This window comes from Lagenorhynchus albirostris, chromosome 20 (genome assembly GCF_949774975.1).
Source record: "Lagenorhynchus albirostris chromosome 20, mLagAlb1.1, whole genome shotgun sequence".
Lineage (NCBI taxonomy): Eukaryota > Metazoa > Chordata > Mammalia > Artiodactyla > Delphinidae > Lagenorhynchus > Lagenorhynchus albirostris.
In genome coordinates this window covers 54,937,303-54,963,910 of record NC_083114.1, presented here as the reverse complement: position 1 = coordinate 54,963,910, position 26,608 = coordinate 54,937,303, and the positions used below count along the sequence as shown (strand labels likewise).

Genomic DNA, 26,608 nt, shown 5'->3' with positions numbered 1-26,608 from the left:
CCCCAAATTAATTTATAGATTCAATGCAATCCCAACCAAAGGCCAAAAGCCCACCAGGATTTTTTGTAGATATTAACAAGCTGATTCAAAGGAACTAGAATAACCAAAACAATTTTGAAAAAGAATAAAGTGGGGGGGCTTCCCTGGTGGCGCAGTGGTTGAGAGTCCGCCTGCCGATGCAGGGGACACGGGTTCGTGCCCCAGTCCGGGAAGATCCCACATGCCGCGGAGCGGCTGGGCCCGTGAGCCATGGCCACTGAGCCTGCGCGTCTGGAGCCTGTGCTCCACAACGGGAGAGGCCACAATAGCGAGAGGCCCACGTACCACACACACACACAAAAAAAAAGAATAAAGTGGGAGAACACACAATATCTGATGGCAAGACTTAGACCAAATCTACCATAATTAAGAGAAAGTGAGATTGGTGAAAGAATAGACATATAGACCAAAGAAGCGGAATGGAGAGTCAAAAAGCAGATCCACACAGATATGGTCAATTAATCGTTTACAAAAGCACAGAGGCAACTCGATGGAGAAAGGCCAGCCTTTCCAATACATGGTGTTGCAACCACTGGACATCCCCGTTAAAAAAAAGCCTGAACTGCAAACTCGACCTCATTCCTTACCCAAAAATAACTCAAAATAGAGGGCTCTCGGTAGGAGCACCAAGGACATATTCAAGACCCACTTGAGGGATGGTCAGAGGTTTACATATGTTAGGTTGAACCACATAAAATGCCCAGATTCGTTTCCCGAGAACACTTGAATCTCCTTGAAGGCGTATGTCTCCTAACTGTTTCTATGTGTATGACAGGCGCTTCCCTAATAGAAAGAACACGACGATCAGTGTTTACTGAGACTGACCTCAGCAAATCTTTCCAAGACCTGCCGGGGATCGGGGCAGCAATACCGCTGGCTGAGCCTGCTTTCCTAGGGAAACAGCAGAGATCTCTGGCTCACGTATCTGAGAGCTGCGAGAGACATCGCATGCTTCCTCTGCCCTCCTCGAGGAATGCCTCTGCCTCCGCTCCGCTCCCCCCCCCCCCCCCCCCCCCCGCCCAAGGCCAATGACTAGTTTGGGGTTAGCAGGAGTCGGGAATCCTGAGAGTCAGCCCTGTTTTGGGTCCTGTTTCACTGACACATCCCTCAACATCTCCAAAATATTGCGACCCTCAACATCAACAGCTGATTTAGCATTCAGACACTTCGAGCTGTTTTCTTTCTCTGGTGCCAGGAGGGGAAATGCACCAGAGAGAAGAAAGCAGAACAAAATACCAGAACACACACCGCTCAAAGAGGAAATGGGAGGCCGAGCAGGAGGTACGCGCTGACACAAAGACAGCCCAGGTTGAATGGAGCTTATCACGGATGCCTTTTCTTTCTTTTTTTTTTTGCGGTACTCAGGCATCTCACTGTTGTGGCCTCTCCCGTTGCGAAGCACAGGCTCCGGATGCACAGGCTCAGCGGTCATGGCTCACAGGCCCAGCCGCTCTGCAGCATGTGGGATCTTCCCGGACCGGGGCACGAACCCGTGTCCGCTGCATCGGCAGGCGGGCTCTCAACCACTGCGCCACCAGGGAAGCCCGGATGCCTTTTCTTGAAGGCAGGGTTGCACTGACCTCATCCCAGATGCCGGAGCTGTCACTGTTGATGACACAGGTTCAAAGCCCAATTCCTCATCTACCCCATCAGCACATTCCTGCTCTACGGCTGCCTATCTCAGTAAGTGGCATCCATTTCCTCCCAGTTTCATGGGCTCAAAACCAGCTCCCTCCTTGGGCTCTTTCCATAAAAGCCAGAAGGGGGGAAAATAAACAATCGAGATGGGAGTGAATAAACAGAAAGGACCCCTGAAGATCTGAAACACCTGAAACCAAAGTGCCGCCCTGTGCTTCTCCAGCTTCAGGAGCTTCTGCAAAAACTAACATCTGGGAAACAAAACGAAATGATCTGAAAAGAGCCCGGGTTGCCCGGCTGTGGCAGCAGGCACCCCGAAATCTCTGGGTAATGAAAGCTTGGCAGGAATATCCTGACGGGGCTGGCGCTGCCCAAGACACTTGTCTGCTCTGCTTCCCCAAAGCACATAGAAAACACATTTCCCTGTTTAATAGACTTGTGAGCTGAAATGAACGTGTCAGAATGCTAATAAATAGGATAGAACCTGCTAGCCCAGCAAATGTTAAATGTTGCATAAGGAGACAGTATCCCTAACTCCTTGGTAGACGCTTAATGAATATTTCAGACAAAGAGCCCTGGCAGCTGCTCTAAAGGCTCCCGATGAATTCAAGTGGGTTTCTATTATTGCCAGGATTAGCCTCCCCTGGTTTCCTCCCATTTTCTCCCTTCTCCCTTCCTTGTGCAGGACAAAAGCCCCTCCGGACTAACCAAGCTCCCTGAAGCTTGGCCACGGAGGGGGTCAGAGCGTGGGGTGGATCAATGGACCAGGTTGAAAAGGGTTCCCCCCAAATTCATGTCCACCTAAGCCTCAGAATGTGACCTTTGTTGGAAACAGAGTCTTTGCAAATGGAATTAGTTAAAAAGTGGTCATACTGGATTAGGGTGGGCCCTAAATCCAACAACTGGTGCCTTTGTAAGAGAAAAAAGAGGGTGATTCAGATACTGACACACAGAAACACGCACAGGGACGAAGGCCACACGACAGCTGCAGTTGAGACTGGCGTGATGTGGTTACAAGCCAAGGAACGTCCGGAGCCACCAGAAGTTATTAGAATCAAGGAAGTTATCGGAGTGTGGCCCTGCGGACGCTTTGACTTCCGACTTCTAGCCTCTGGAGCTGTGAGAGCAAACGTTTCTGTGAAGACACACAGTTTGTGGTACGTTGTTATGGCAGCCCTGGGAACTCAACACAGTCAGAAGAGCACACCTACACATTCCAATGTATATGAATAACTCCCTAGAAGTAACCTGAGCCGATCATTTCAGGTGATGGTGGCGGTGGACAGCACTGCCCCACCCTTTTAATTTCATTAGCAGAGACCGCAAACCTGCCAGGAGTCTTGTAAGATCAGGCCTCGAATCATTTGACTTTCTCTCTACCTGCTGTCTCAGAGAAACTCTCCAACTTCATCCAACTCTTTTCCACACTTACTCAGCATTCCCAGCACATCCAGGTACGAGACAAACAGATAAAAGAGACAGAAATACAGTGAGAGAATTTAAAAGATGGAAGGAAGGGAGGGAGGAAGGAAGACAGGGAACCAAGTAAGGGCTTGTGCCACCTGGTGTTCCTTCAGGTGGGTTACCATCCACGGGAAGACAACGTTTCAAAAACATTGTTAAGCACTGATATGGGCTGAGTCGTGTCCACCTGAAATCCGTACACTGAAGCCCTAAGCCCCAGTGCTGAGAATTTACCTGTATTCGGACATAGGGTTTTTAAAGAGGTAATTGCATGAAAATGAGGTCATTCGGGTAGACCCTAATCCAGCAGGACTGGTAAGAGGAGGAGATTAGGACACAGACAGAGGGAAGACTGAGGGAGAAGGCGGCTGTCTACAAGCCAAGGAGAGAGGCCTCGGGAGAAACCAACCCTGCCCACACCTTGATCTCAGACCTCAAGCCTCCGGAACTGTGAGAAAATCGATTTCTGCCGCAGAAGCCACTCATCCTGCGGTGCTTTGTAAGGGTAGCCCAAGCAAACGTATACAAGTACCAGACTGCCTCGAGGCCTGGGCCCCATGAAAATGCACTCCAAGTTAACTGCCTAGCTCAGAAAATCGGGACAGGAAAAAAAAAAAAAGCAAATAAACAGGAAAAGTGCTGTTGGAGTGGTATATTTGAGGCAGGCAGAATGTAACATTCATCAGAAGCAGAAGAATCTATAAAATGTATCCACCTAATGATGTTCCCCTGATCCAAAACACTCGGGCCACCCACGGACAGCCCTGTTCCGGAGGGTATTTCTGTACTACTTCCTCATTTTATTTAACTTCCATGATGCTAAAGAGCTCCTGGTAATTATTATTGTTGAACACTTTGCTCTTTATCCTCTGGCAAAATATTTTTGGGTTTGTTTTTTGTTTTGGAATTAAGACGTGGCATATTTTAATAGCCTAAGAGCCTCAGTGCTATTGCCATGTGCTGACAGGTTGGGTTCATGCCCTTTTGAATGAAGAAGCCCAGGTTACAGGCCCTCACCCGGAAAGGACAGAGCAAAGCCAGGACCTGCCTATCTTTCAGGTCCCAGGCAACTCCTCTCAAGGGGGCCAGGAGAAGACTTGAAAATGTCCCCTGACCAACCAGTTATAGGAAAAAAAAAAAAGAGTCTAATTGCTAAAACCACATGCCAAGACATTAAATTACATGAATAACTGTGATGTCATTCTTTCATCTGTAGAGAGCTTACTGATAAAAATTCAAAATTACGAATAACCCCTCAGAGACTTCCCTAAACACATTATTTCGGAGACCTAGTCAGAAAAAAAAAAAAAAAATCAAAATTTCTCCTAAGAGCTACATCTGGCTCCTGATCAAATTTAAGTGTACTAAATTTGAGTGGAAATATCGGTGACAGAAGACAAGGAAGACTTGGAAAATTAGAAGATATGGGAGAAGAAAACGGTGATTGTCAGAGGAAGCTTGAAGCTGTTTAAAAAAAGTCCTCTTTGCTTCCCTGGGATTCGGCTATTTTAAAGGATTTCAGTGCCAAGGAAATCTAGGAGCTGGGAGTTGAATACACGTGGCTGGTCTTACAGAGCAAACAGGCAGCTGGCCTCCGAGAAGGGATCTCACCCCACAGCGACGGCTTCCCGGCCCCAGGCCCACACGTGTGCTGGAAAATATAATCCTCCAAAGGCCAACCGGTGTGAAAACCCTTCAGCTAAAGAAACTGTCCCCGGTTAAGACATAACACATGAGCGGGAGTAAAACACCGTCGATAACTGATGCCTCCACGTTCAACAGCTCATCAAGTCTCTTCCCAGAGGCACCGAAGGGAGGATACTTAAAGGCGAAAATAGGGGAGAGGAATGATTCCAAGTGCATGATTGAAAGACGACATGATTGATACCTGGAGGAGAGATGGGGGCGCCTCGGAGAGGGGGAAGGGCATCAGAGCACATCTAAGCGCCTTCCTGACTCTCAGTGGACAAGCCCTGTAGATGCTCATCGGGGGGTCGGGCACTTGGGAACCTTGAGCTGGAAAAGGCAAATTCTGTCTCCCAAGATCAGCTCTAGTTCTACGGGAAGATGCCACCCAGCAAGTCCGGAGCACAACCAATGAGGAATTCCTAACATACAAACAAATACACGTGACTGGAGTTGGCAATTCCAAATTTATAAGCCCCTTGACGCTAGGTCTGCGTCGGTTTTGTTGTGCAAAACATGGTTTCTCATCTGCCTGGCTGTCCAGGTAGAATTACCATTGCCAGGTGAATTCTCCTAACATAAAAGAATAAGGCGTCAAGGAAAAATGTGTTTCTAACCAGAGTTTCCTACGGCTTACTCTTGCCTGACTTAAATCCCCATTCACTTCTCCACCCAACAAGCTTTGGAAAGGTTTATAGATAATAAACAGAAGCCACTTCACAGCTAATTTCCCAAATTAAATCCACCTCTTTCTCTCCTGGAGAACAATGCCTACTTCTGTTCCTTCCACAGGTACACAAAATTACAGACAGTCCTCCACCTGCCATGATAATGGATCCATGAGAAAAAAAACCCTTGAAAAGTTTCAGCTTCCTCTCTCAGAACAAACAACGTATGGAAATGGGGCAGTTAACAATTACCCTTCTTTTAAAAAAAAATGGTTCTGGGGCTTCCCTAGTGGCGCAGTGGTTGAGAGTCCGCCTGCCGATGCAGGGGACACGGGTTTGTGCCCCGGTCCGGGAAGATCCCACGTGCCGCGGAGCGGCTGGGCCCGTGAGCCGTGGCCACTGAGCCTGCGTGTCCGGAGCCTGTGCTCCGCAACGGGAGAGGCCACAACACTGAGAGGCCCGCGTACCACCAAAAAAAAAAAAAAAAAAAAAAAAAAAAATGGTTCTGACAAACCCAGGGGCAGGACAGGAATAAAGACGCAAACATACAGAATGCACTTGAGGACACGGGGAGGGGGAAGCGTAAGCTGAGACGAAGTGAGAGTGGCATGGACGTACATACACTACCGAATGTAAAATAGATAGCTAGTGGGAAGCAGCCACGTCGCAGAGGGAGATCAGCTCGGTGCTTTGTGACCACCTAGAGGGGTGGGATAGGGAGCGTGGGAGGAAGACACAAGAGGGAGGAGATATCGGGATATATGTATGCATATAGCTGATTCACTTTGTTGTACGGCAGAAACTAACACAACATTGTAAAGCAATTATCCTCCAATAAAGATGTTAAATTAAAAAAAAAATTACCCTTCTTTAGCCTAAAGAGAGTGCTAGTAAGAAAAAAAAAAAAGTCCACTGGAGGCTGAATGGGGGAGGCTGAGGCAAAAAAGCCAAGTTCTAGATAAACACTGGGGTCGTGAAGCCATCTGAAGTGTGATGGACGTTGTAGATCTTTTCCTTCCAAAAACACGTATCTTTTTGCATTAGATTCCAAGAGGTTCATAAACCCTTTGGCGCCCACTCATGGGCCCCAGATGTACAGAACCCCTGGCCTCGTTTCCAGAATTTACTCGACAATAGAATTGCCCATAGAGATGTATGCATGAAAGTGCTCTGTGCCACTTTCTTTATAAGAGCAAAAGAGTGTAAACACCCTAAAGGGCCATCAAGAGGGGACTAATTAGGGAAGATCGTGGCCAAGAATAAGAATCCATGAATGCCCAGGAAACAAAAACCAAAATGTGTTATTAAGTGAGAAACACAAGGCACAGAATAACGGGCCAAGTATGATGGTATAAACATAATATTTCTGAAAGGAAACACAAGAACCTAGAAACAGTGTTTGTGTCTGAGATGGGAACCTAGACCGTGAGGGATCTGAAGGGATCTGAAGGTGGAAGAAAATTTACTTTTATTTGTAATCCATGTTATTACTTTCTTAAGTAATTAATTAAAAGAAAGCTAGCTGGAGAGAGATAAATAGTTGAGGGGGGTGGGAGAGAGAGAAAGACAGAGAGAGAGACTGACTTAGCTAGACTGGTCTAGCTAAGTCCCAAAATATCCCCGGCCCTGAGAACAGTTGATATTGTAAAATGTTTGGCACCAGGACATACACAGGAAAGCACTCATAAATGCATAAATGCTTTTCCCAGCTCGGCTGCTGGCGATGCTCAGAGCAGCCGGACCTCCTCTCCCATAGCGTGGATTTTCTGGCTCTTCCTCTTGTTGAACCAATTATGGGACATTATAACAGCAGCGCCAACGTTACTTCTTAAAGGCTGATGTTACTCACTAAACACCCATTAAACCCATCTCCGGGCTCCATTTACAGCTAGCTCAAGGGCAAATCCAGATGGTACAAAATAACAGGTATTCAGACTTGATCTGCACAAGGCCAGTCATCAAATAGCCATTACCAGTTGTACAGTCTTCAACTGCCTGACAGCCACAGGTGTGCCCAGGTGGGAGGAACAGCAACCTTTCCAGAGGTGGCTTGGTTCCCTCGGTCTCTGCAAACCATCTCTGTGCTCCCCCAAAGGCTGCATTTGCCTCTGTATCTGAACAGTTAGCAACAACGACTGAGGGTTGCTTGGTAACCTGGTAACAGGCGATGCCTAGGTGTTTCTGAGCAGAGGACGGGATTGCATCGTCTCCCACGCAGTCTCCGCTCACGGCTCCACACTGGGGTGGCCAAGAAGATCCAGCAATCCTGGGAGACTTTCCAGGAAAGTCAACTGCCGCTGGCCCTATATTCCCATGGCCCCAGCGGAAAAGGTTCATCTCAAAGGGATCGCCCTTTTTACCTTTTTTTTTTTTTTGATCGATTGACAGGCACTGAACCTTCCCGCCTGTGGCCTTGAAGATTGAAAAAAATGGGATAGAATAAAATCTAGCCAATTTCTTCATCGTAGAGAAGGCTCAGAATTAGGAACGTAAATATGGCATTAGAGTGATTTGGGTATTTCTGTCTTATTAAAAAATATACTGGTCTGTAGTTTTCTTGTGATGCCTTGATATCCATTTGGTATCAGGGTATTACTGGCCTCAGAATAAATTAAAACGTGGTCCTATTCTTTTTTTTTTTTTTCCCTTGCGGTACGCGGGCCTCTCACCGCTGTGGCCTCTCCCATTGCGGAGCATAGGCTCCGGACGCGCAGGCTCAGCGGCCATGGCTCACGGGCCCAGCCGCCCCGCGGCATGTGGGATCTTCCCGGACTGGGGCACGAACCCGTGTCCCCTGCATCGGCAGGCGGACTCTCAACCACTGCGCCACCAGGGAAGCCCTCCTATTCTATTTTTATAGCAAAAAAAATCAGGACCATAATGTCTTCATAGCGGATCACAGGAGCTCCACGACAGGATAGCTGGGGAGAATGGAGAGAAAGCCTCCTGTCCCTGTGTTCCCACGACTCAGCATGGAAAATGACAATCTCTACTGGAGGATGGTGCCCCACGCTGGTCACTGGACAGCTCTTGACTCTCCAGTAACAGGAGAACAGCAGACAGCACCGAGTGGTCCTGATCTGAGTATGAATGACAAGACTGACTGCACACAGCGGGCAGGTTTTCGTGCTAACACTCTAGTACTTGAGCTCACATTAGATGGATTTTCGTTTCCCAATTACATCCCACATCCAAAGCGGTAGGCGGCAGTGAGCCGCAACCCAAGTGGAGAAGGTATTCGAGTTCTCCATGAATAATTCATGCAGGACATAAGCTGAACGCAGAGACCTGAGAACTGGCCGGGGCATCGCTGTAACTTTTGTACGTTTACTGTACCGCGGTCTAGAGATCACCTCTGCCGACACAGGGTGGAAAGAGCAAATTAACGTCCCAGCCCGGAAACATGAAAGGACTTTCTCCCTTAAATCACTAATGTGAAGACAGCGACTGGTCACCAGTCTGTTTCTCTCTGACGCACCTAAGGGAGAACTCCAAGCGAGGCAGGAGACAGCCACTCTCAACATCCTTTGCCTGGTTTTAGTTCCCTGAGTCTGAGGTTTACAGAAGTGGGGAGGGGGAGGGACAAACGTTTCACAGCGTTGGGGGGGGGGGCGGCGCTTGCCCGCTAAACGTGGGACTTGAATAAATGCAAAGGAAAAAACAGGCATCCACCTCTCCTGGTGCTTAAATTAGCCAACTGCCCTGGGTGAGCCATGACCGGGCAAGGAGCGGGGGAGTCCTACACGGAGACTGGAAACCGGCATAATCCTCTGAACTCCTTCTCAGGGGGCACTGGCCCAGTCTGCACTCCCCCGACAGAGATTCTGGAATTCCTACCCTATTCCTCTTGAGGGACGCACTCCCTCTAACTTAAGACAAAAGGCATGACTTTGCCATCAGTGTTTTCAGGTCTTCTGGCTCCAAACTCAATCAGTGAGAGCAACAGTCAGTTTCCCCAGATGGACCAAAAAGATGAAAGCCACGTAAATGGAAAGGAACATCCAGGGTCCGTCAGGGAGGCGGAGACAGAGGGACAGGTGCCCATCCACTCCAACCCAAACCAGCCCAGTCCCATCAGAGTGGCCCTTGCCCACTTGTCCAAGTTGGAAGAGCAAATCAAAAGGCCCTGTTACCTCCTGTGCACTAGGCAGGTGGTTTGCAGAACCAATGGGGAAGGAAAGCACGGGGCCAGACCCTGGCTCAGCGCCGTGTGACAGTGGGGTGGGTACTTTGCAAGGACAGGACAGAGCACCTGGCATTTCCCTGCCATCCCTCCTGCCACCAGGCCTGAGTCTCCCGTCTCACTCGGCCCAGGGTCTGCAGCAGGGAGCTTGCCTGAAAGAAGCCCAGCTCTACCTATCCGGATGGAAAGTTCACTCTCGGGGAAGAACGGCCTGGGACCCTCAGCATCAGACTTCTTCATCAACGCAGGGTCGAGATTCAGTGCCAGGGCCATCTGGGGGTCTTCTGCTGCACCCTGAAACGAGAAGCAGGGGCATCACTGTAACACCTGTCTGCCTTCATTCCCCCGGCCCCTCCAGCTCCCGGCAGCCAAGGTGCTTTGCCCTTCTCTACCGAGAGCCCCGGGCCAGCCTAGTTCCCGGGCCAGACCCAGATGTCAGGCTGGGCTGAGTCAAGAGCAAGGCGACAAGCTTTCTGGCTGCAGAACTTTGAGGATGACAACAGCGGGACCTGAGGCGTCGGTGCTGATCCTAGAAATGGGAAAAACACACACTGGGAAGGATCAGGTCGAACATCAAAGCCCCCTCCCTCCACGATTCATCACTACTGGGCAGATGGCAGAAGGGACTCAGTTCCCCAACTGTCAAAAGAAGCCTGGAGGGCAGGTCCGCTCAATGGCAGCCTCGCAGCAGGAACCAAGGTCACCACCTCTCCAGAGATCAAAAGGGGACGAGAGTCAAACAAAAGCACCTCAAAGGAGGGCAAGTGACAGTCGTGGAGGACACAGCACAGCTGGAGGCAAGCCCAGACAGCCTTAGATCACCACTGTCACCCTTCTGCTTTGTACATAACCAGTCATTTTGACTGTTTTTGCATTAACTATGCAAAGTTTGATTTTGACCCCCATGTTTATTTAACAAATATTTATTGACTGCCAACAGTGTGGATACTTGGTGAACTAACGAAGTTCTAGCTCTTATGGAGCTTATGTTCCAGTGGAACACAGGAGGAGCAAACAAGTGAACCTACAGCGGGGCTGTGAGCTTCTCCTCCAAAGACATGGGCAGGAACCCTCTGACCCTAAGGGACGGTGAACAGGATCACCTCGATGGGGAAAGAAACAGCAGATGTTTTTAGAAAACCAGGCAAAAATAGTTCTAAACAGAAGTTTCCATTTAAAATGTGTGTCCCAGGACTTCCCTGGTGGCACAGTGGACAAGACTCCGCGCTCCCAATGCAGGGGGCCTGGGTTCAAGGCACAGTGGACAAGACTCCACGCTCCCAATGCAGGGGGCCTGGTCAAGAAACTAGATCCCACATCCATGCCACAACTAAGAGTTCGCACGCCACAACTAAGGAGTCCACGAGCCTCAACTAAGGAGCCCGCCTGCCACAACTAAGACCCAGTGCAAATTAATTAATTAATTAATAATAAATAAACGTGTGTCCCTAATAGGGGAGAGAAGAAGGCTTATTAATCCAATCACTGAAATCCATCTATTCATAAGCAAATACTAAAACTGTTTTCTTGGGTAAGTTTCATGAAGGAATCTCACAAAAGTTATGCCTGGCTGTGTCTTGCACACACACACACACACACACACACACACACCCCTTCTTGTTTTCTCATCATCATGTTGATCAGGGATCAGAAAGAGAAACTAATGATTCCGACATTCTACTTCATTATTTCTGTCCAACTAAATGTGAACGAGAACATAAACGCTTCCTCTCACATCCTCTCATTTCTCCAATATATTGATATTGTCCTAATCATTTATTTACAATGTATTCTATAATATGCACTTTTTTTTTTTTTTTGGCAGTACGCGGGCCTCTCACTGTTGTGGCCTCTCCCATTGCGAAGTACAGGCTCCGGACGCGCAGGCTCAGCGGCCATGGCTCACGGGCCCAGCCGCTCCGCGGCATGTGGGATCTTCCCAGAACTGGGCACAAACCCGTGTTCCCTGCATCGGCAGGTGGACTCCCAACCACTGCACCACCAGGGAAGTCCTATAATGCACTTTTTTTTAATTGAAGCATAGTTGATTTACAATGTTGTGCTAATTTCTGCTGTACAGCAAAGTGATTCAGTTTTATACACACACACACACACACACACACACACACACACACACTCTCTTCATATTCTTTTCCATTATGGTTTATCACAGGATATGGAATATAGTTCCCTTATAATGCACTTTAATAAGGGTACCGACACCTCCTTTAACTTTGTTTTAAATGGGAAAAAAGCCTGGTGGTGTGGTTTGAGCTGCCCTCGTTCAAGTTCTTAGGACCGTCTGCAGGATCCTAGGGGCTGTGGGATTTCACCTGCTCTGTCACTGAGAGAGGCACCAAGAGAGGCAGACCGTCCCACTGTATGAGTCAAGGTTGACGCTGCAGATGGACGACTCTTGGGGACAGAAGGGACTTGGGGAAGGCCAGCGTCTCCCCCCACCCCACCCCCACTGAGTGACAGCTGGCGTCTGTGCCATGTGCCTCGGGCCACACAGTCGCAGCTCTTTGTTTGTTTATAAGCTTTAATTATTTCTAATCCTACATCTCACGCTGACATCTGAGGAATCACTGCAGCCGTGAAAGACGTGTTTCGCTAGGAGAGTGCGTGCGTCGGCGGGTGTTTCTTCCTTTGTCTTGCTTCTTTATAGAATGTGATTGATGCAGAGCTGGGGGAAGGATATGGCAAGAGAACCACTTCATTACAGCAGAGACGCGGCCACCTTAATATGCTCAGGGCTGCTGCTTTGACGGGGGCCGATCAGGCGGGTGCAGCTGGGAGAGACCCTGGTTTTAATCGAGGACAGCAGTTTTCAACTGGGGTGTCTCTGTCCGCAGGGGACATCTGGCAGTGGGCGTTTTTGTATGTGGGCGTGGGGGAGAAGAAGGGTGTGGACACCTAGTGGGTAGAGGCCAGCGATGCTGCTAAAAGCCCCATGTCATGCAGGACGGCTCCCACCACAGAGGATGATGCGGCCAGATGCCAATAGTGTTGAAGTTGAGAAACCCTCTGCTTCAGAAAGATTTAGGACGATGAGGACCTCCCTGTACTGCTGGTCATGCTGAGAATGCACAGACCCTCTTTTTATTGTCAAGATAAGAATTTTCCCGCTTCCTCCAGGAAGCCTGCCTTTCATGTGTTTGGCAAACTTATATTAAGCATCAGCTGTGCACCAGAACCATTTTAGGTCCTGATGGTACAAAAAGCCAAGTCCCCTCTCTTCACGGATCTTCCAGAGACACACAATAAACTAACAATAAATTATAAAGTCGAGAGCCAGGTCGGGATAATGTTGAGAAGAAAAACAAACTCATCGCCATAGTTACATAGGACAATCGTCATGTGTACCAGGTTCAAGCCCCATGCCAGGCATTCTTCTAGCATCCCCTAGCATCCCATTATGAAACTCAAAGCTGGAGGGCTCTTCCAGATACGGTGCTGAGGGAGGTCTCTCTGAGAAGGTGGTGTTTGAGTAGTGACCTGAACGGAAGGGAACAAGCCACACTGATTTCCGAAGACGGGGTTTCAGGCACGGAGCAGGAGAGCAAACACCCCACACCACGACTCCCCTGCCGGCCATATCCTTTGACCATTTCATCAACCTACATTCCGCTGGCTGTACTGCTTTATTTCAGTGCTGGGGGCGGGGTGTACTAATACAATCCCACCCCAGCTTCACTTAGAGGCTGCCTTTTAAAAAGCTGGACAGAACCCCAGCAGATCCCACTTGTACCAACCCCCGTCCTGGGCACTCGGTCCCACATGTGGCCTTGGGAAGGGTGGGGCAGCTGTGCAGCGTGGGAGTGGCAGGGAACACCCACAGGGTGATGCCGGGGGGCAGCTTCTACGCCCCGGTGCTCCCTGAGCATCCCTGAGCCCAGGCACCGGCCAGACTCCCTTCAGGATTCCAACATCCCCTCCCTCCACTCTCAACTGCTGACGAAGAAAACAGAGAAATACATCCCTTGGAATCTCAAGGAACAGCCTGGCAAGGGACACCAGCGGTGCCTTGATGGCTTTATCATAATGTCCATGATGTCGGGGGAGAGTCAGGAAGCACCTGCACGGCCAAGGTGGCTCTCATCCCGCAGGCCTGACACCACCCCTCACTCCCTGGAGCCCTGTCTGCTCACGCAGCAAGGACACTGCAGGTGGACGGGATGCTGCATTGTTTGTTTGTTTTTACCAGAGCCTTAAATAAACGCAGCGTGGCCTATGCAGGGGCCACCAAGTCCCCTGGGGGGGAATTCCTTCTCTACATCTTCTTGCTTTGCTGAGCATGCCCCTCTTTACTTCATATCAACACTGTCTTTCACTTCTGAGGCTTTTTTTTAATCTCTGCAAAGCTTTTCCATCCGGGCTCAAACACTCAATCCTTGCAGCCCCGTTAAGGACGGCGAGGTGAGGGCGTGATCGCTTCCAGGGCAAACATCTGACTAATGCAAGCTGTTCTCGACTTTGCACCGCGTCCCTGAGAGCCCGCTAGGCTGCCCATCGGCCGGGCAATGAGTCACTCTCCTTCCCCTGACTGTTTCATCTGAGTCCCCGGGACTCTGGGCAGCTCAGGGTTGCTGTGTCGTCTTGTAGCTCCCAAATGTCAAGGCACTGAAACACAGGCTGCTTCCCAAGCTACAAATCTCCCTCTCCTTTTGCATCACCTGCCACCCCCACCCCCACCCCCCACCGAGTGCTTCCCCTGCTCTCCTCCCCCGTCCCCACCCAATCCTCCAAATCCAGCTCGGTACAGAGAGCAGGGAGGGGGCTGCTGGGAGGCGCCGGTCGACGTCCATCCAGGGCCAAGGAACTTGAGATCATTGTTCTCTGGTGACTATTATTATTATTTTTATTAATGGTTGGGGCAAATCCCTGGCTCAGAATAAACAGAGCAACTTCCACCCACTCTGAAAAGACAGCGCCAAGAGACGCGAGCTGGAAAAGCCTAGCACTTTCCAGAAGGAAAAGAGGGAGAGTGGAGAGACAGGGAAAGAAGGAAGAAACAAAATGAGATGGGAAGGGAGGAAAGCAGCCCTGCAATATGCTCGACGTGAAAGCAAAAGAACTTCGAAACCTAATATGTACGTCTCCCCCAAGGAATAAAACCCAGATGCTGCTCATCAGTGTTTGCTGCCCCAGGAAGACAACTGCTGGTTGCTGATGTTTCTACAGCCCCAAAGAAACGAGTCGCAAAAGGACTGAAAACCTGGAGCGCAACCCGACAGGATGCAGGAGTCTCCAAATGAAATCGACGATGGCAACGACAGCCCCCCACGCAAAGCACAAATGGAAACTCGCCACGAGGTCCCGAAGCCGCAGGCCCTGCGGCCCCCAGAACTCAGGGCAACCAGCTGGATGTGTTCGCCCGCATCCCAAGAGCATCCTCCCCTACGCTCACCTGTCTCTGGTTCTTCTCTCACTGGGACATACCATTGCTGTTACCAGCCCTCAGGGGAAGCAGAGCACATCAACCTCCGATACTCGCCCACGTGCTCGTGGCAAGCTTGACCCCCGCCGGACCCACACAGGCACACCCTCTATCATGCCGATTCAGGCCACGGGGGGTCCTCCGGGATGTCTCTGCGCCTCCCTGGCCCTGTGGAGAGCGGTCTCTTTAACTGAGCTTTGTCAGGGGGCCACAGGTCCCTGATGAAGAGCAAAGGGAAGGTTCGCAGGATTCACTGGTGGCCCCTGCCAGCCACACACAGCCAGAGCAAGGCGGGTGCTCCACCCCAGTGGGGAAGCCGCAGCGCGCCCCTGCCCCGGGGAACCAGGCGCACTGATGCTGGGGGGGGGGCGCTGGCAGCCCCGAGCAGACTTTGTCTTCTCCCCCCACTGCCCCACCAGCTGCTGCCTCTGCCTTTCCCACTTAACCCAGACACACAGGGTGACGGGAACCAGTAGATGCTGTTTTCATTACTAAGAAATTGCAATAATAATGACACTCATACCACGACCTGAAATTATTTCACATAATGGAAAAAAAATTAAATGACGCCCCTGATCACCAGCCGGAATATGGATAATGCTTACATAATAGATGACCTTCTCTCCCGGGGAGGCCGGGCGGGCACGGGGCGGTGAGCGGCCGGCCTCACAGCAACAGGGACACAGAGTGACAGAGGGGACAAGTAGCTGCTGTCTTCCCTGCCTCGTTTGCCTACACACTGAGGGATCCCGGGTCATAGCCAGGAGCCCTAAAGACAAGGAGAAGGACAACCCAAAGTCCTTGGTCCCTACTGGTTTGGGAAGCACAGTTCATCTTGTCTGAGAGCACTAAGATTGCACCCCAACCCAGCTCCGCCCCTTCTCCCTACAGTAACAGCATGACATCCCGTCCGTTGCCAGTGAAGCAGGTTTTCAAGCTTCTAATTGTTCCATCCTTGATGCTTTTAAAATCCTGGATGAGGAAGTATGAGCTCCCTCCTCCAGGAAGCCTTCCTGGATAAACCCAGCCTAGTCGGGATTAAATGCGCCTCCCTCTCTGTGCTCCCCTGACATCCCACACGTTTCCCTCATCAAATTTGCCAAACTGCACAGTAACTCTCGGTTTCCTTGGCTATCTCAAAATCATGAGATTCTGAAAGCAGGAGCTGTGTCTTCCGGCTCTCCTATGAGGGCCTAGCACAGCGTCCGGGGACCAAGAACTCAGTGAATTTACAGGAATGAGCGATACTACAAAACCTCCAAAATGAGAGGGGAAATGTTGTATAACACAGAAGACAGAGATCCGGGTAAACACAAAATGTTTAGGCCGTAAGAAAGAAGGCAAAGGGGATTACTGCAGAGACGGCAAGAAAAGGCTTAGAAGTATCAGAGTTTCCAGGTAATGGCAAAAAGCATGACTTTCTACCCAGCGCCAGCTTCTCTCCCCTTGATGATTGTGTAAGGCCCTCAACATCAGGCCTGAGACCACATGGGGGTGGGCAGTCACCTACCCTGGGACTCTCCATCCAAACGCTCCAACTCTACTCCCCTTCCTGGCACAAATACTCAGAGCGGGGCAGCCCAGCTCACTTCCCGGAAGGTAAGATCTTTCCACCCCGAAGCCCAGGATCCCACCAAGGCCACATCTTTCAGCTTCCTCCCCATCTCCTCCACGACCTCAGCCTAAAGCTTCCCAAAGGCAAAGTTGATTACAGAATTCTAGTTATGTTTAAGCTATGTAAGTATGCTATTACTCAGACTATCTTTTTAGGGACAAACCCTTCTATTTCTGATGCCAAATTACTATTCATAATCAAGCCTATTTAATCACATACAACAGATTCTAAAGCACCACACAGCTCTCTCTGCAAAGGTACAGCTCCCTGAGGGTCTGCAAAGATAGCCCTCCAATCGCTGCTCCACGTAAGTGGCTCTGTGCTGCGCTCCAAAGAGTCAGGTTTCCTACTAGCATGGTTGACAGAGAGACGACGAGTGGCAGAGTTTTCCAAAGCATTATGCTTTTTCTTATAACTCAAAATATGACTTTTCCTTAAAACAATAATATAAATCTAAATGAATGCAAATACCTAAGTACAATGAAGTATTTTCTTTCTAATCCTCAATGATTATCCTTAATCCTAGAAGTCATTAAAATATATCTATAAAATCCACACTGACACACTACTATATATAAAATAGATAACTAATAAGGACCTACTGTATAGCACAGGGAACTCTCTACTCAATAGTCTGTAATGGCCTACATGGGAAAAGAATCTTCAAAAGAGTGAATATATGTATATGTATAACTGATTCGCTTTGCTGTACACCTGAAACTAACACAATATTGTAAATCAACTACACCCCAATAAAAATTAATAAAAAAAAAAATCCAGGCTGACCCTTTTCTGGCTTCTTAATATTTTGAGAACCCCCCCAGCTGGTCTTTCCAGGCAACTTTTTCTGACCTCTGTTATCCTTTTGGAGAATATCATATTCCCCCAGAAATCTGCTAAAAGGCAAGATTTCTCTTCCCAGGAAAAACAATGCATGCATATCAGACACTTATTGTTGGTAACAAAATACCCCAAAACTTAGTGCCTTAGAGCATCAATAACTATTATTGCTAGATTCTTCTCCATGAGGCCTGCGGTCCTCCAGCAAGCTAATTGGGCTCATTCATATGGCAAACTCCGGTTTCAGGGGCAGCAAGAGAAGGAAACATCCGATGTCAAGTGCTACAGTCAAGTCTCTGCTTGCATCACATTTGGTACCACAGCAGGTCAATGACCATCCAGATTGAAGGGATGGATAAACCAACTGTACCTCTTGTTGTGTGTGTGGGCGGGCAGGGGGGAGGGGTGGGGTCCAGGGTCACGTGTCATCGTATGGATAACAACAGGGGGAGAATTTGTGGCCGTTCTTGCAAACAACCACAGCACATAGGCACAGACAGACAAAACGCAGCCCTCTGGATCCACGGGTGAAACTCAATCTCACACGCCTAAAACAGTGCTTCTCCAATGGGGACCCAAGGACATATTCGCAGAGGTCAGAAAGTTTTCTATAAAATTTTTTTAAGTTTGTATTTTCACTTAAACTATAATCGAGGGCTTCCCTGGTGGCACAGTGGTTAAGAATCCACCTGCCAATGCAGGGGACACGGGTTCGAGCCCTGGCCCGAGAAGATCCCACATGCCGTGGAGCAACTAAGCCCGTGCGCCACAACTACTGAGCCTGTGCTCTAGAGCCCGTGAGCCACAACTTCCGAGCCCACATGCCACAACTACTGAAGCCTGCGTGCCTAGAGCCCGTGCTCCACAACAAGAGAAGCCACCGCAATGAAAAGCCCACTCGCTGCAACTAGAGAAAGCCCGCACACAGCAACGAAGACCCAAGACAGCCAAAAATAAACACAAATAAATAAATAAATTTATAAAAATAAGCTATAATCAAAAGAAAAAATAATAACACCACAGTCTGAATCACCAGGGTGGCCTCTTTATAACCAAATCCTACCGCTGGATTTCAGTGCCTTTGTTGGCCTTTGTGTTGATGACGGAGCAGGGATCGAGCAGTACTGCTTCCATTGTTGAGGGCAGGCTCAATGGACAGATGATACTGGGAGCCAAGCTCAGGGCAAATACCTTCGTGAAGCCCTGTGTAGATGGGGGAGGTTCCCAAGTAGTTCTAGGACAGTGGGAGAACTGACTCCTTCCAGCAGTGTTCCTGGGACAGACCGGCCAGAAGCAACGGCAGCTGATGGCGGCAGTCAGCACACCTGGCTCTTGGAATTGGTGGTTTATTTTGGGCAAAACCTCATCTGTCACATCACAAAAATGTTGTTGGTTTTGATTTGATCGGGTTTGTTGTTTTGATATGAACTGACACGTTTTGGTTTCATGACTGGGGAACAGCCAAAAGCATAAGGACTAACATATACCTTAACGTCGTGCTCCTGCACGTTCAGGCTTACAAATTGCGTCCATAACGGGACAGTCAAACTAGCTCGAATCAACGTTGGGACTGTGTGAGCGTTACTTCCTTTCAAATGAATACGTACGTTGTGTCAAACGGGGAAAAAAAACACTGGTCTACAGGGCGAAACAATGGGTTCTCCTCCACTGGGTTTCCCGCCGTATCAACTCTCCTTCAAAATACAGCAATGTCTGCCTTCCCTTCTCTAAAACTGAGAACTTAACAGTACACAGTGACCCAATGATGGGTTTTCTATGCTCAAAATAATGTAGACTGTGGAAACCACAACTCTCTGGGCCTCCTGTAGCCAAAGCAGCGTGCTGACCGAGACACCATACACACTTCTGTGTGTGGACAAAAATCTCCTGAATGACCCCTTTTGTCCTGAGCAGCCATTTCCCAGGGTCCCCTGTTCCCTGAGATGCTCCCAGAGAAAGGATTCCACAGATAAACGCAGAAAACTTGAGAACGTCCATACAGAAGAGATGAAGACTTAAGTCCCGCAGCAAAGAAGTGGTTCTGTTTAAACCTGCATTTCCCATTCTGATTTGGCCACACACAGAACTTATCAATATTCAGCAGATGAAGCTTTAAGGGAAGAGTGCTCAAAGCAATTCTCTTCTGTTCCCAATGCTCAGAACATTCAGCAAAATACTTCTGCTGCTTACACTGGAATATGATCATATTTATCCAGAAAAAAATCAAAAGGCTGGATGAGGGATCTTGGCCTCAAATATCTATCACTTTCACAAATACAGGTCTGCTGAGTACCCTTAAAGATGAGTCAGTAGAATGCACTGTGTGTGTGCTTCTCCCCCTGCAGTCACAGCAGCTGGATATTATGAAAACCAAGAAGGTAATTATTCTATAAAACGCAGCCCTTCCTGTTTTTTTTTTTACAACTATAAATAATAGTAACAAAATAATAATTATATATATATATACATATATTTTTTTTAAACAGTCAGTGCTGGAAAAGAGATCTTTACCAGAGCACCGCTGAGGAGAAAAAAACTAATGTTTCTGGCTCATCACCAATATATAGCTTTGACAACCATAAAATCATAAAACGATTTTTCTTAACTCTAGGAGGAAGAGAGAGAGCAAAAGAGCATCTGTAAGACAGTCACGACCCACAGGGTGAACTGATTACTCAAGAGGCCTCTTCCCATAAAATTCTGGTGAGGAATCAAAGTACTAAAACAATGCAACACCAGATCCAGGGTGAGCTGAGGCAGAGAAGATGGAGTGGGTTGGAAAGAAGTATCCTTGGTATTGACCCCAATGTTTGCACAAAGCCTCTTGTCTATCCTGTGCTCAGCTTCTAACCGCCTTTTCTTGTATTGTCACACTCGATCCTCAGTATCTTTCTGTGACGCAGACAGACAGTGTCATTAACCCAATTATGGGCTCAACTGTTGCACCCCTACCCTACCCCACCCCCGCTAAAATTCACAGGTTGAAATCCTAACCCCCAGTCCCTCCGAATGGTCCTCTATGTGAAGATGGGCTCTTTAAAGAGGTAATGAAATTAAATGCAGTCTTTAGATGGGATCTAATTTAATAAGACTGGTGTTCCTGTAAGAAGAGGAAATCCGGACACACACACGCGTGGAGAGAAGACGGTGTCAAGACACAGGGACAAGATGGCACCTACAAGCCAAAGAGGGGGGCCTAGAACAGACCCTTCCCTCATCACTCTTGGGAGGAACCGACCCTGCCATCATGTTGATCTTGGCCTTCCCGCTGCCAGAACTGGGAGGCAATAAATACCTGTTGTTTAAGCCGCCCAGTCTGAGGCAGTTTGTTACGCAGCCCTAGCAGACGAATACACCCCCTACTTTACCTTTGAGGGAACTAAGTCATGAAAGCTCAGGACCTAACATTACACTCCTCATCGGAGGCGTGAGCAAGATGTGAACCCAGAACTTCGGATTCCAAATCTCCCTACTCCTCCCACCACCATGCTGTGATCCACCAGGGATACACACTAAGACGGGGGGGGGGGGGGGGGGACTTCAAGAAGCAGCCCCACCCGTATCAACCCAAAGGGTGTGCGTGGGAATGCACACACTAGGTGCCAATGTGTGAGTTGTGAGCCAGTACATTCAGCGGAGAGAGCTGCTGACCAGGGTCTACAGCCCAAAGAAAGCTGGCTGGGAAAGGTGGAATCAGGGGCCAGTTAGTAACTCCAAGGAGGGCGGGGAGGGGAGGGAGAGGCTCTGGAAGGGGGTGGAAATCCCTGTGCATTTTTATGCTAAGGAGCTAGTGTGCAAATGGCAGGCAAACCACTTCAAAACAGAAGCTGTGGCTTTGAAGAACGTGCTTGATTTTTTTTTTTTTTTAATGGGGCTTCATCCAAAGCATCACTCTGCTTGGAGCGGAATTAATTATTCAGCTGATCTGGGCTTGATGAGGGCTTGGCCGCTGAGAAGGGTTGGAAGCAGCCTGCTTCTAAGGAATTTTTTTCTGCTTCCTGCTGTGGGTACCTGGGGACCAGCATCTTCCCCTTTTCTCTCTTTTCCAAGCCTCAGTCCCAGAGCAAACAGCCAAGCTGAGACACACAGCAGGCCCATATAAGGTCTCAGCTGCTGCACAGCAAATTACCACAAATTCAGGGCTGAAAGCAACACTCGTTTCTTATCGCTCAGTTTCCACGGTTCAAGGATCCAGGAAGGGGTTCAAATGGGTCCTTTGCTCAGAATCTCACTGGGATAAATTCAAGATCACAGCCAGAACTTCCCTGGTGGTGCACTAACAGGTGGTTAAGAATCCACCTGCCAGTGCAGGGGACACGGGTTTGAGCCCTGGTTCGGGAAGATCCCACATGCCGTGGAGCAACTAAGCCTGTGCACCACAACTACTGAGCCTGTGCTCTAGAGCTCACAAGCCACAACTACTGAAGTCCACGTGCCACAACTACTGAGACTGCGCGCCTAGAGCCCCGTGCTCCGCAACAAGAGAAGCCACCGCAATGAGAAGCCCGCGCACCACAACGAAGAGCAGCCCCCGCTCGCCGCAACTAGAGAGAGCCCGCGCACAGCAACGAAGACCCAACACAACCAAAAACAAAATACATAAATAAATTTATTTTAAAAAAAGAAAGATCACAGCCAGCTGGGGCTGAGATCCCATCTGAGGCTCTCATCCAGGCGCGCTGGTTCTTGGCAGAATTCAGTTTTTTGCAGATGAAGGACAGAGGTTCCCATTTTCTTGGTGGTGGTGCTGGGGACTCCTGCCAGCAACCAGAGACCACCCTCAGGTCCTTGCAGGCAGCCCCCACTGTGGGCAATTCACAGCACGGCTACTGGCTTCTTCAAGGTCCGCAGGGGACGACACTGTCTCACTTCATATCCCTCTGACCTCAAGAAGGGCCAAGACACTCTCTTAAGGGTTCACCTGATTAGGTCAGGCCTACCCAGGACGCTCTCCCTATTGATGAACTAGAAGTCAACCGACAGAGGACCTGAGCAGTAAGTAACGGCAGTGAAACCCCACCGAGGGGAGGGGAGCCCATGGCGCGCACACCAGGGGGTGCGACTCAGAGGGGCCGTCTCGGGATTCCACCTACCACAATCCCTGTAGTGCAAAACTCTCTCTTTAACATCCCTATCACCCCAAGATTTCTAGAGTCTAAATTTTCCCTTCGATGACTAAATCGGAAGCCATACATTATGGACAAGATTTAGTGCTCCACCAATTCTTTGTAGCACAAAGTCTCCATCAAAGCCCCAACCTCATACAACACATCTAGCATCTTCTGGCTCATCAATAAACCACGGCAAGGCGGTGGCATATTCCAGGAGTTCCGCCAGGCAGAGGCTTCGGCTCAGCCATCAATGCGGAAGAGACCGGTGGTGGCCACAGGGCCAACTGATCCATTAGGTACAGGAAGTGTAGAGCCCAGCACCCATTTTCAGGGGCCCCCCCCCCAGAATGTTTTAATTTCTTTTAAAATAAGAAGAAACGAATAATAATGAAACATACTAACGAATCCAGCCTGGATTATATTCATCTTTATGCCAACATAGCTATAAAATATAATTTTCCATCTTTTTTTTTTTTGGTGGAGGAAGGGGTCCACGAAGATGAAAGCTCCTACGGCCCCCAAAGGTCCAAAGGTGGGCCTGGCAGTGGTGCCCCTTCAAGGTACCCATGGGTTTTCCTTGCACAGTCCCACAGTGACTCCAGAGGGCATGTGACCCTCCCTCAGAAAGAGGACTCAGGCAAGCCCGGGGTCCTACAGTGCTGACCTTTGGACTAAGTGAATTGAAAATACTAAGTGACAAAGCAGGATAGATCCCCGGCCACTGCAGCACAGTGCTGATACGCTAATTAGTCTGATGGGAACATATCAGCCTGAAGTTGTAAACACGGGGCTAACAAGGTCTGGTCCCTGGACGAGCCCCATGGTTATGTCGGAGACCTAACAACCATCAACCACCTCACGGCTGGGAACGGATGGCCTCCAGCGGGACGTGAGGACACAAACGAAGCGATTAAAACCCTCCTCACACGCCAGGAAATGGGCATAAGACTATTTATTATGAACAATGTCAAGAGATCATCTCATTAAAAAAGAAACCAAGAGAGGAGAAAATTGAGCGTGTCACTCGGTGTCAGAGGTAAGTATTAAGGTGACACTTGGGCATTAAGATGGAAGGGGCTGGAAACATACCAACACGAGCTGGGGGAAAGAAAGGACGGAAAGATGCCAAGATGGATAAAAGCATAAAGAAGAGGGCGAGGCTGAACGGGTGAAAAGGAAACCGGGATGGACATGGAAGATGCAGGAAGAGGCAGGGGTGTCATCCCCCACTACAGCGGCGACACTGGGTCACACAGGGAGCTCTGTTATTAACGAACTTCAACTCTTGCTCGAGAAACAAGGGGATTCAGACTGGATAGTCCCTGAGGCCTGTTCTACACCCAGCCTTCTAGAAATCTATAAATTTCTAGTTCCAGACAAAGACATCAATTCTCACGCCATGGAAGACAGAATCCCACCAACTATCCCTCCTCCGCACCCTAACTTTCCAAGCCGCTGAGACGGTGCATCTTAAGGAAGGCTGCAAGGTGGGACTCCACCCCAGATGGATCAGGGTGACAACCCAGCAGAGGACAACCCAGCGCAGCCACTCCAGACCCTCAAGGGCGTCTCCCTGGGCCGGGGGCGGGCACCTCTCACTGCAGCACGTGGCAGGGCTGCCGCTTCTCAGGTAGAGGCTCCTCGTGGGAACGTCACACCCAGTGGGTGCTCGAGAGGAAGAATGCCCATCTCTTCCGAGGTTGGATTCCCCCGGCTTCAACGCGGAGCCTGAACAGAGGAAAATGTGACGCCCACACAAGCCAGCCCAGACTCTTTCAGACAAGGGCGTTTCTCCCCAGAAATATATCATGGCAGAAGTCCTCAAATTGGCCTCCACATCAGAGTGCCCTCCTGGGAAGGAAGCCAAAGGATTGATGTGTCCCCTGACAGAGGTGGACTAATTTAGGAGAGAAAAATCACAAGCATCCCTTCCCAAACTAGAAAAAGAATCCACATGGAAAGCTCCAACACAGAGGAAAGAGCCTTTTGCAAAAAAAAAAACAAAACAAAACAAAACCACAAACCCATCACAGGTAAAAGGTACTGACTGCCTTTCTCCACCACGTAGCCACAGGTGGAAAAATATAGGAGGCATTCACACTATACACCTTCTGAGTGGACGCAGGAGGCCAGCAAACCAGCCCCAGATTAACGAGAGAGCCGGCTGGAGAGACAGTCACTGCCAGGATATGAGAGACACGAGGGAGGGTTAACTGTGTCCTGGTCCCTGGAGCACACATCTAAGGCGAGTGCTTTCCTCTGCCTGCCCGGTTCTTTTCCACCTGCAGCTGTTTGTTGCTGTTGCCCTCCCCGAGGGCAACTGAGATCATTCAGACCCCCTCCCCCCCACCCTCCCCCTCCTCCTCCTGGCGGCCTCATCCCTCCTCTAACCTGTAACATCCTCCTGCTTGCCCCGGGCACAGGGATGGGGAAAAAAGATTAATGTGCTCTCTGAGGGGAACCGGAAAGCAATACTGGGATTTGGCAGTAGAAGCAAATGCATATCTGGAAACTTAGCTGTTGCCCAAGAAACCCCATGAGCTACAGGGGCCGCAGGAAGGGAAGGCATGTGTTACTGAATTTAGACGGGCGCCCCTGTGCAGGTAAATACAGAGAGCCTGAGGCTCAGTGCAAGAAACAGTTTGAACCCATCATTGCAACCCGGCTGCTTGCTGTTCTTTGTCTCTTTTCCCCCCATTTCTTATTATCCCCGCCCAGGACAATTGTGTGGAAGGAAGGACGTGAGAGACTGAAGGGCCACTGGCCGGGCTTAAGGTCACACGGAGGAAAATGACTAATGGGCTGTCAGGTCCCCTCAGCCATGCCTACTGCAGCCCACCTGCCTCCGCCCAGATCCACACCTGGCCTGTGGGTGCAGGTGGGAGGGTGGGGCCGAGGGCCACGTGATGTCCACAGAGGCCCCGCCTTCCACCCAACTTTCTCACCTTTACATTTGCAGTACTATTTTTTTTTTTTTTGCAGTATGCGCGCCTCTCACTGTTGTGGCCTCTCCCGTTGTGGAGCACAGGCTCCGGACGCACAGGCTCAGCGGCCATGGCTCACGGGCCCAGCCGCTCCGCGGCACGTGGGATCTTCCCGGACCGGGGCACGAACCCACGTCCCCTGCATCGGCAGGCGGACTCTCAACCACTGCGCCACCAGGGAAGCCCTGCGGTACTATTAATTTGGGCTGGTAATCAGGAGCTTATTACAGGTGACAAGCCGTTCATCAGAAGCTACCGCATTCTGGTCCCATCTACACTGCACTAATACAGGATTTCCCTTTTATGCCTGAAACAAAGAAAATCCTGAGCATATGTGCTGTCGGACTGCCAGACAGGCAGGGAAGAGAAGGCACTAATAAGACAAAATATATTACAGCCCCATCAGCTGAATATCTACATGAGAAACCCAGCTTTGACATCTCGCTGAGGGCAAACTCGCTGATGAGAATTAAGTCAGCTGTAACACACCAGGATTTGCCCCAGAAGGCTCTTGTTCTATGCCTATTAAAAAGGCGACTGGGGGATTAGCTAAGAGAACGGCAATCCAGGGGGGCCTGAGTCAAAGGACTATGAGTCCTGGGGGTCACGCAGGGCTTCTAAGCTCCCCAGGCGGGGAGGGGAAGCTTCCCCATCAAAAGCGAGGCAGAGAACCAATGGAAACTCACTTCTGAAAGGACTCAGGCAAGCTCACCTCAGGGGGCCCAGCATCCTCGGAGCCCAGCCCGCTGGGCTCTACTCCGTGTTCCCCGCACCACTGCACCTCGTCGGGATGCTTGGGACTCAGCATCCCCGCCCACCTCTCCAGGGTGCAGGACACAGGCTGGCCGTCGGCTGGACCTGCCCTGCGCTGCTGGATGGTAAAAACTGAGAGGCTGACTGTCCTGCCTCGGAATCACCCAGACCTTTTGTTCGCTCACAT

General features: G+C 49.7%; 1 protein-coding gene across 6 annotated transcripts in view; it reads right to left on the bottom strand.

The window, feature by feature from the left end:
- SLC39A11 (solute carrier family 39 member 11) overlaps positions 1-26,608 on the bottom strand; it is a 335,263-nt gene that overhangs the window by 224,502 nt on the left and 84,153 nt on the right. For 5 of the 6 annotated variants that reach the window (XM_060135233.1, XM_060135238.1, XM_060135236.1 and 2 more), the window contains one exon: positions 9,831-9,972. In XM_060135233.1, coding sequence (XP_059991216.1) covers positions 9,831-9,972 — 142 coding nt within the window. The remainder of the gene's footprint in view (positions 1-9,830; positions 9,973-26,608) is intronic. The other variant, XM_060135235.1, reaches the window with a different exon arrangement.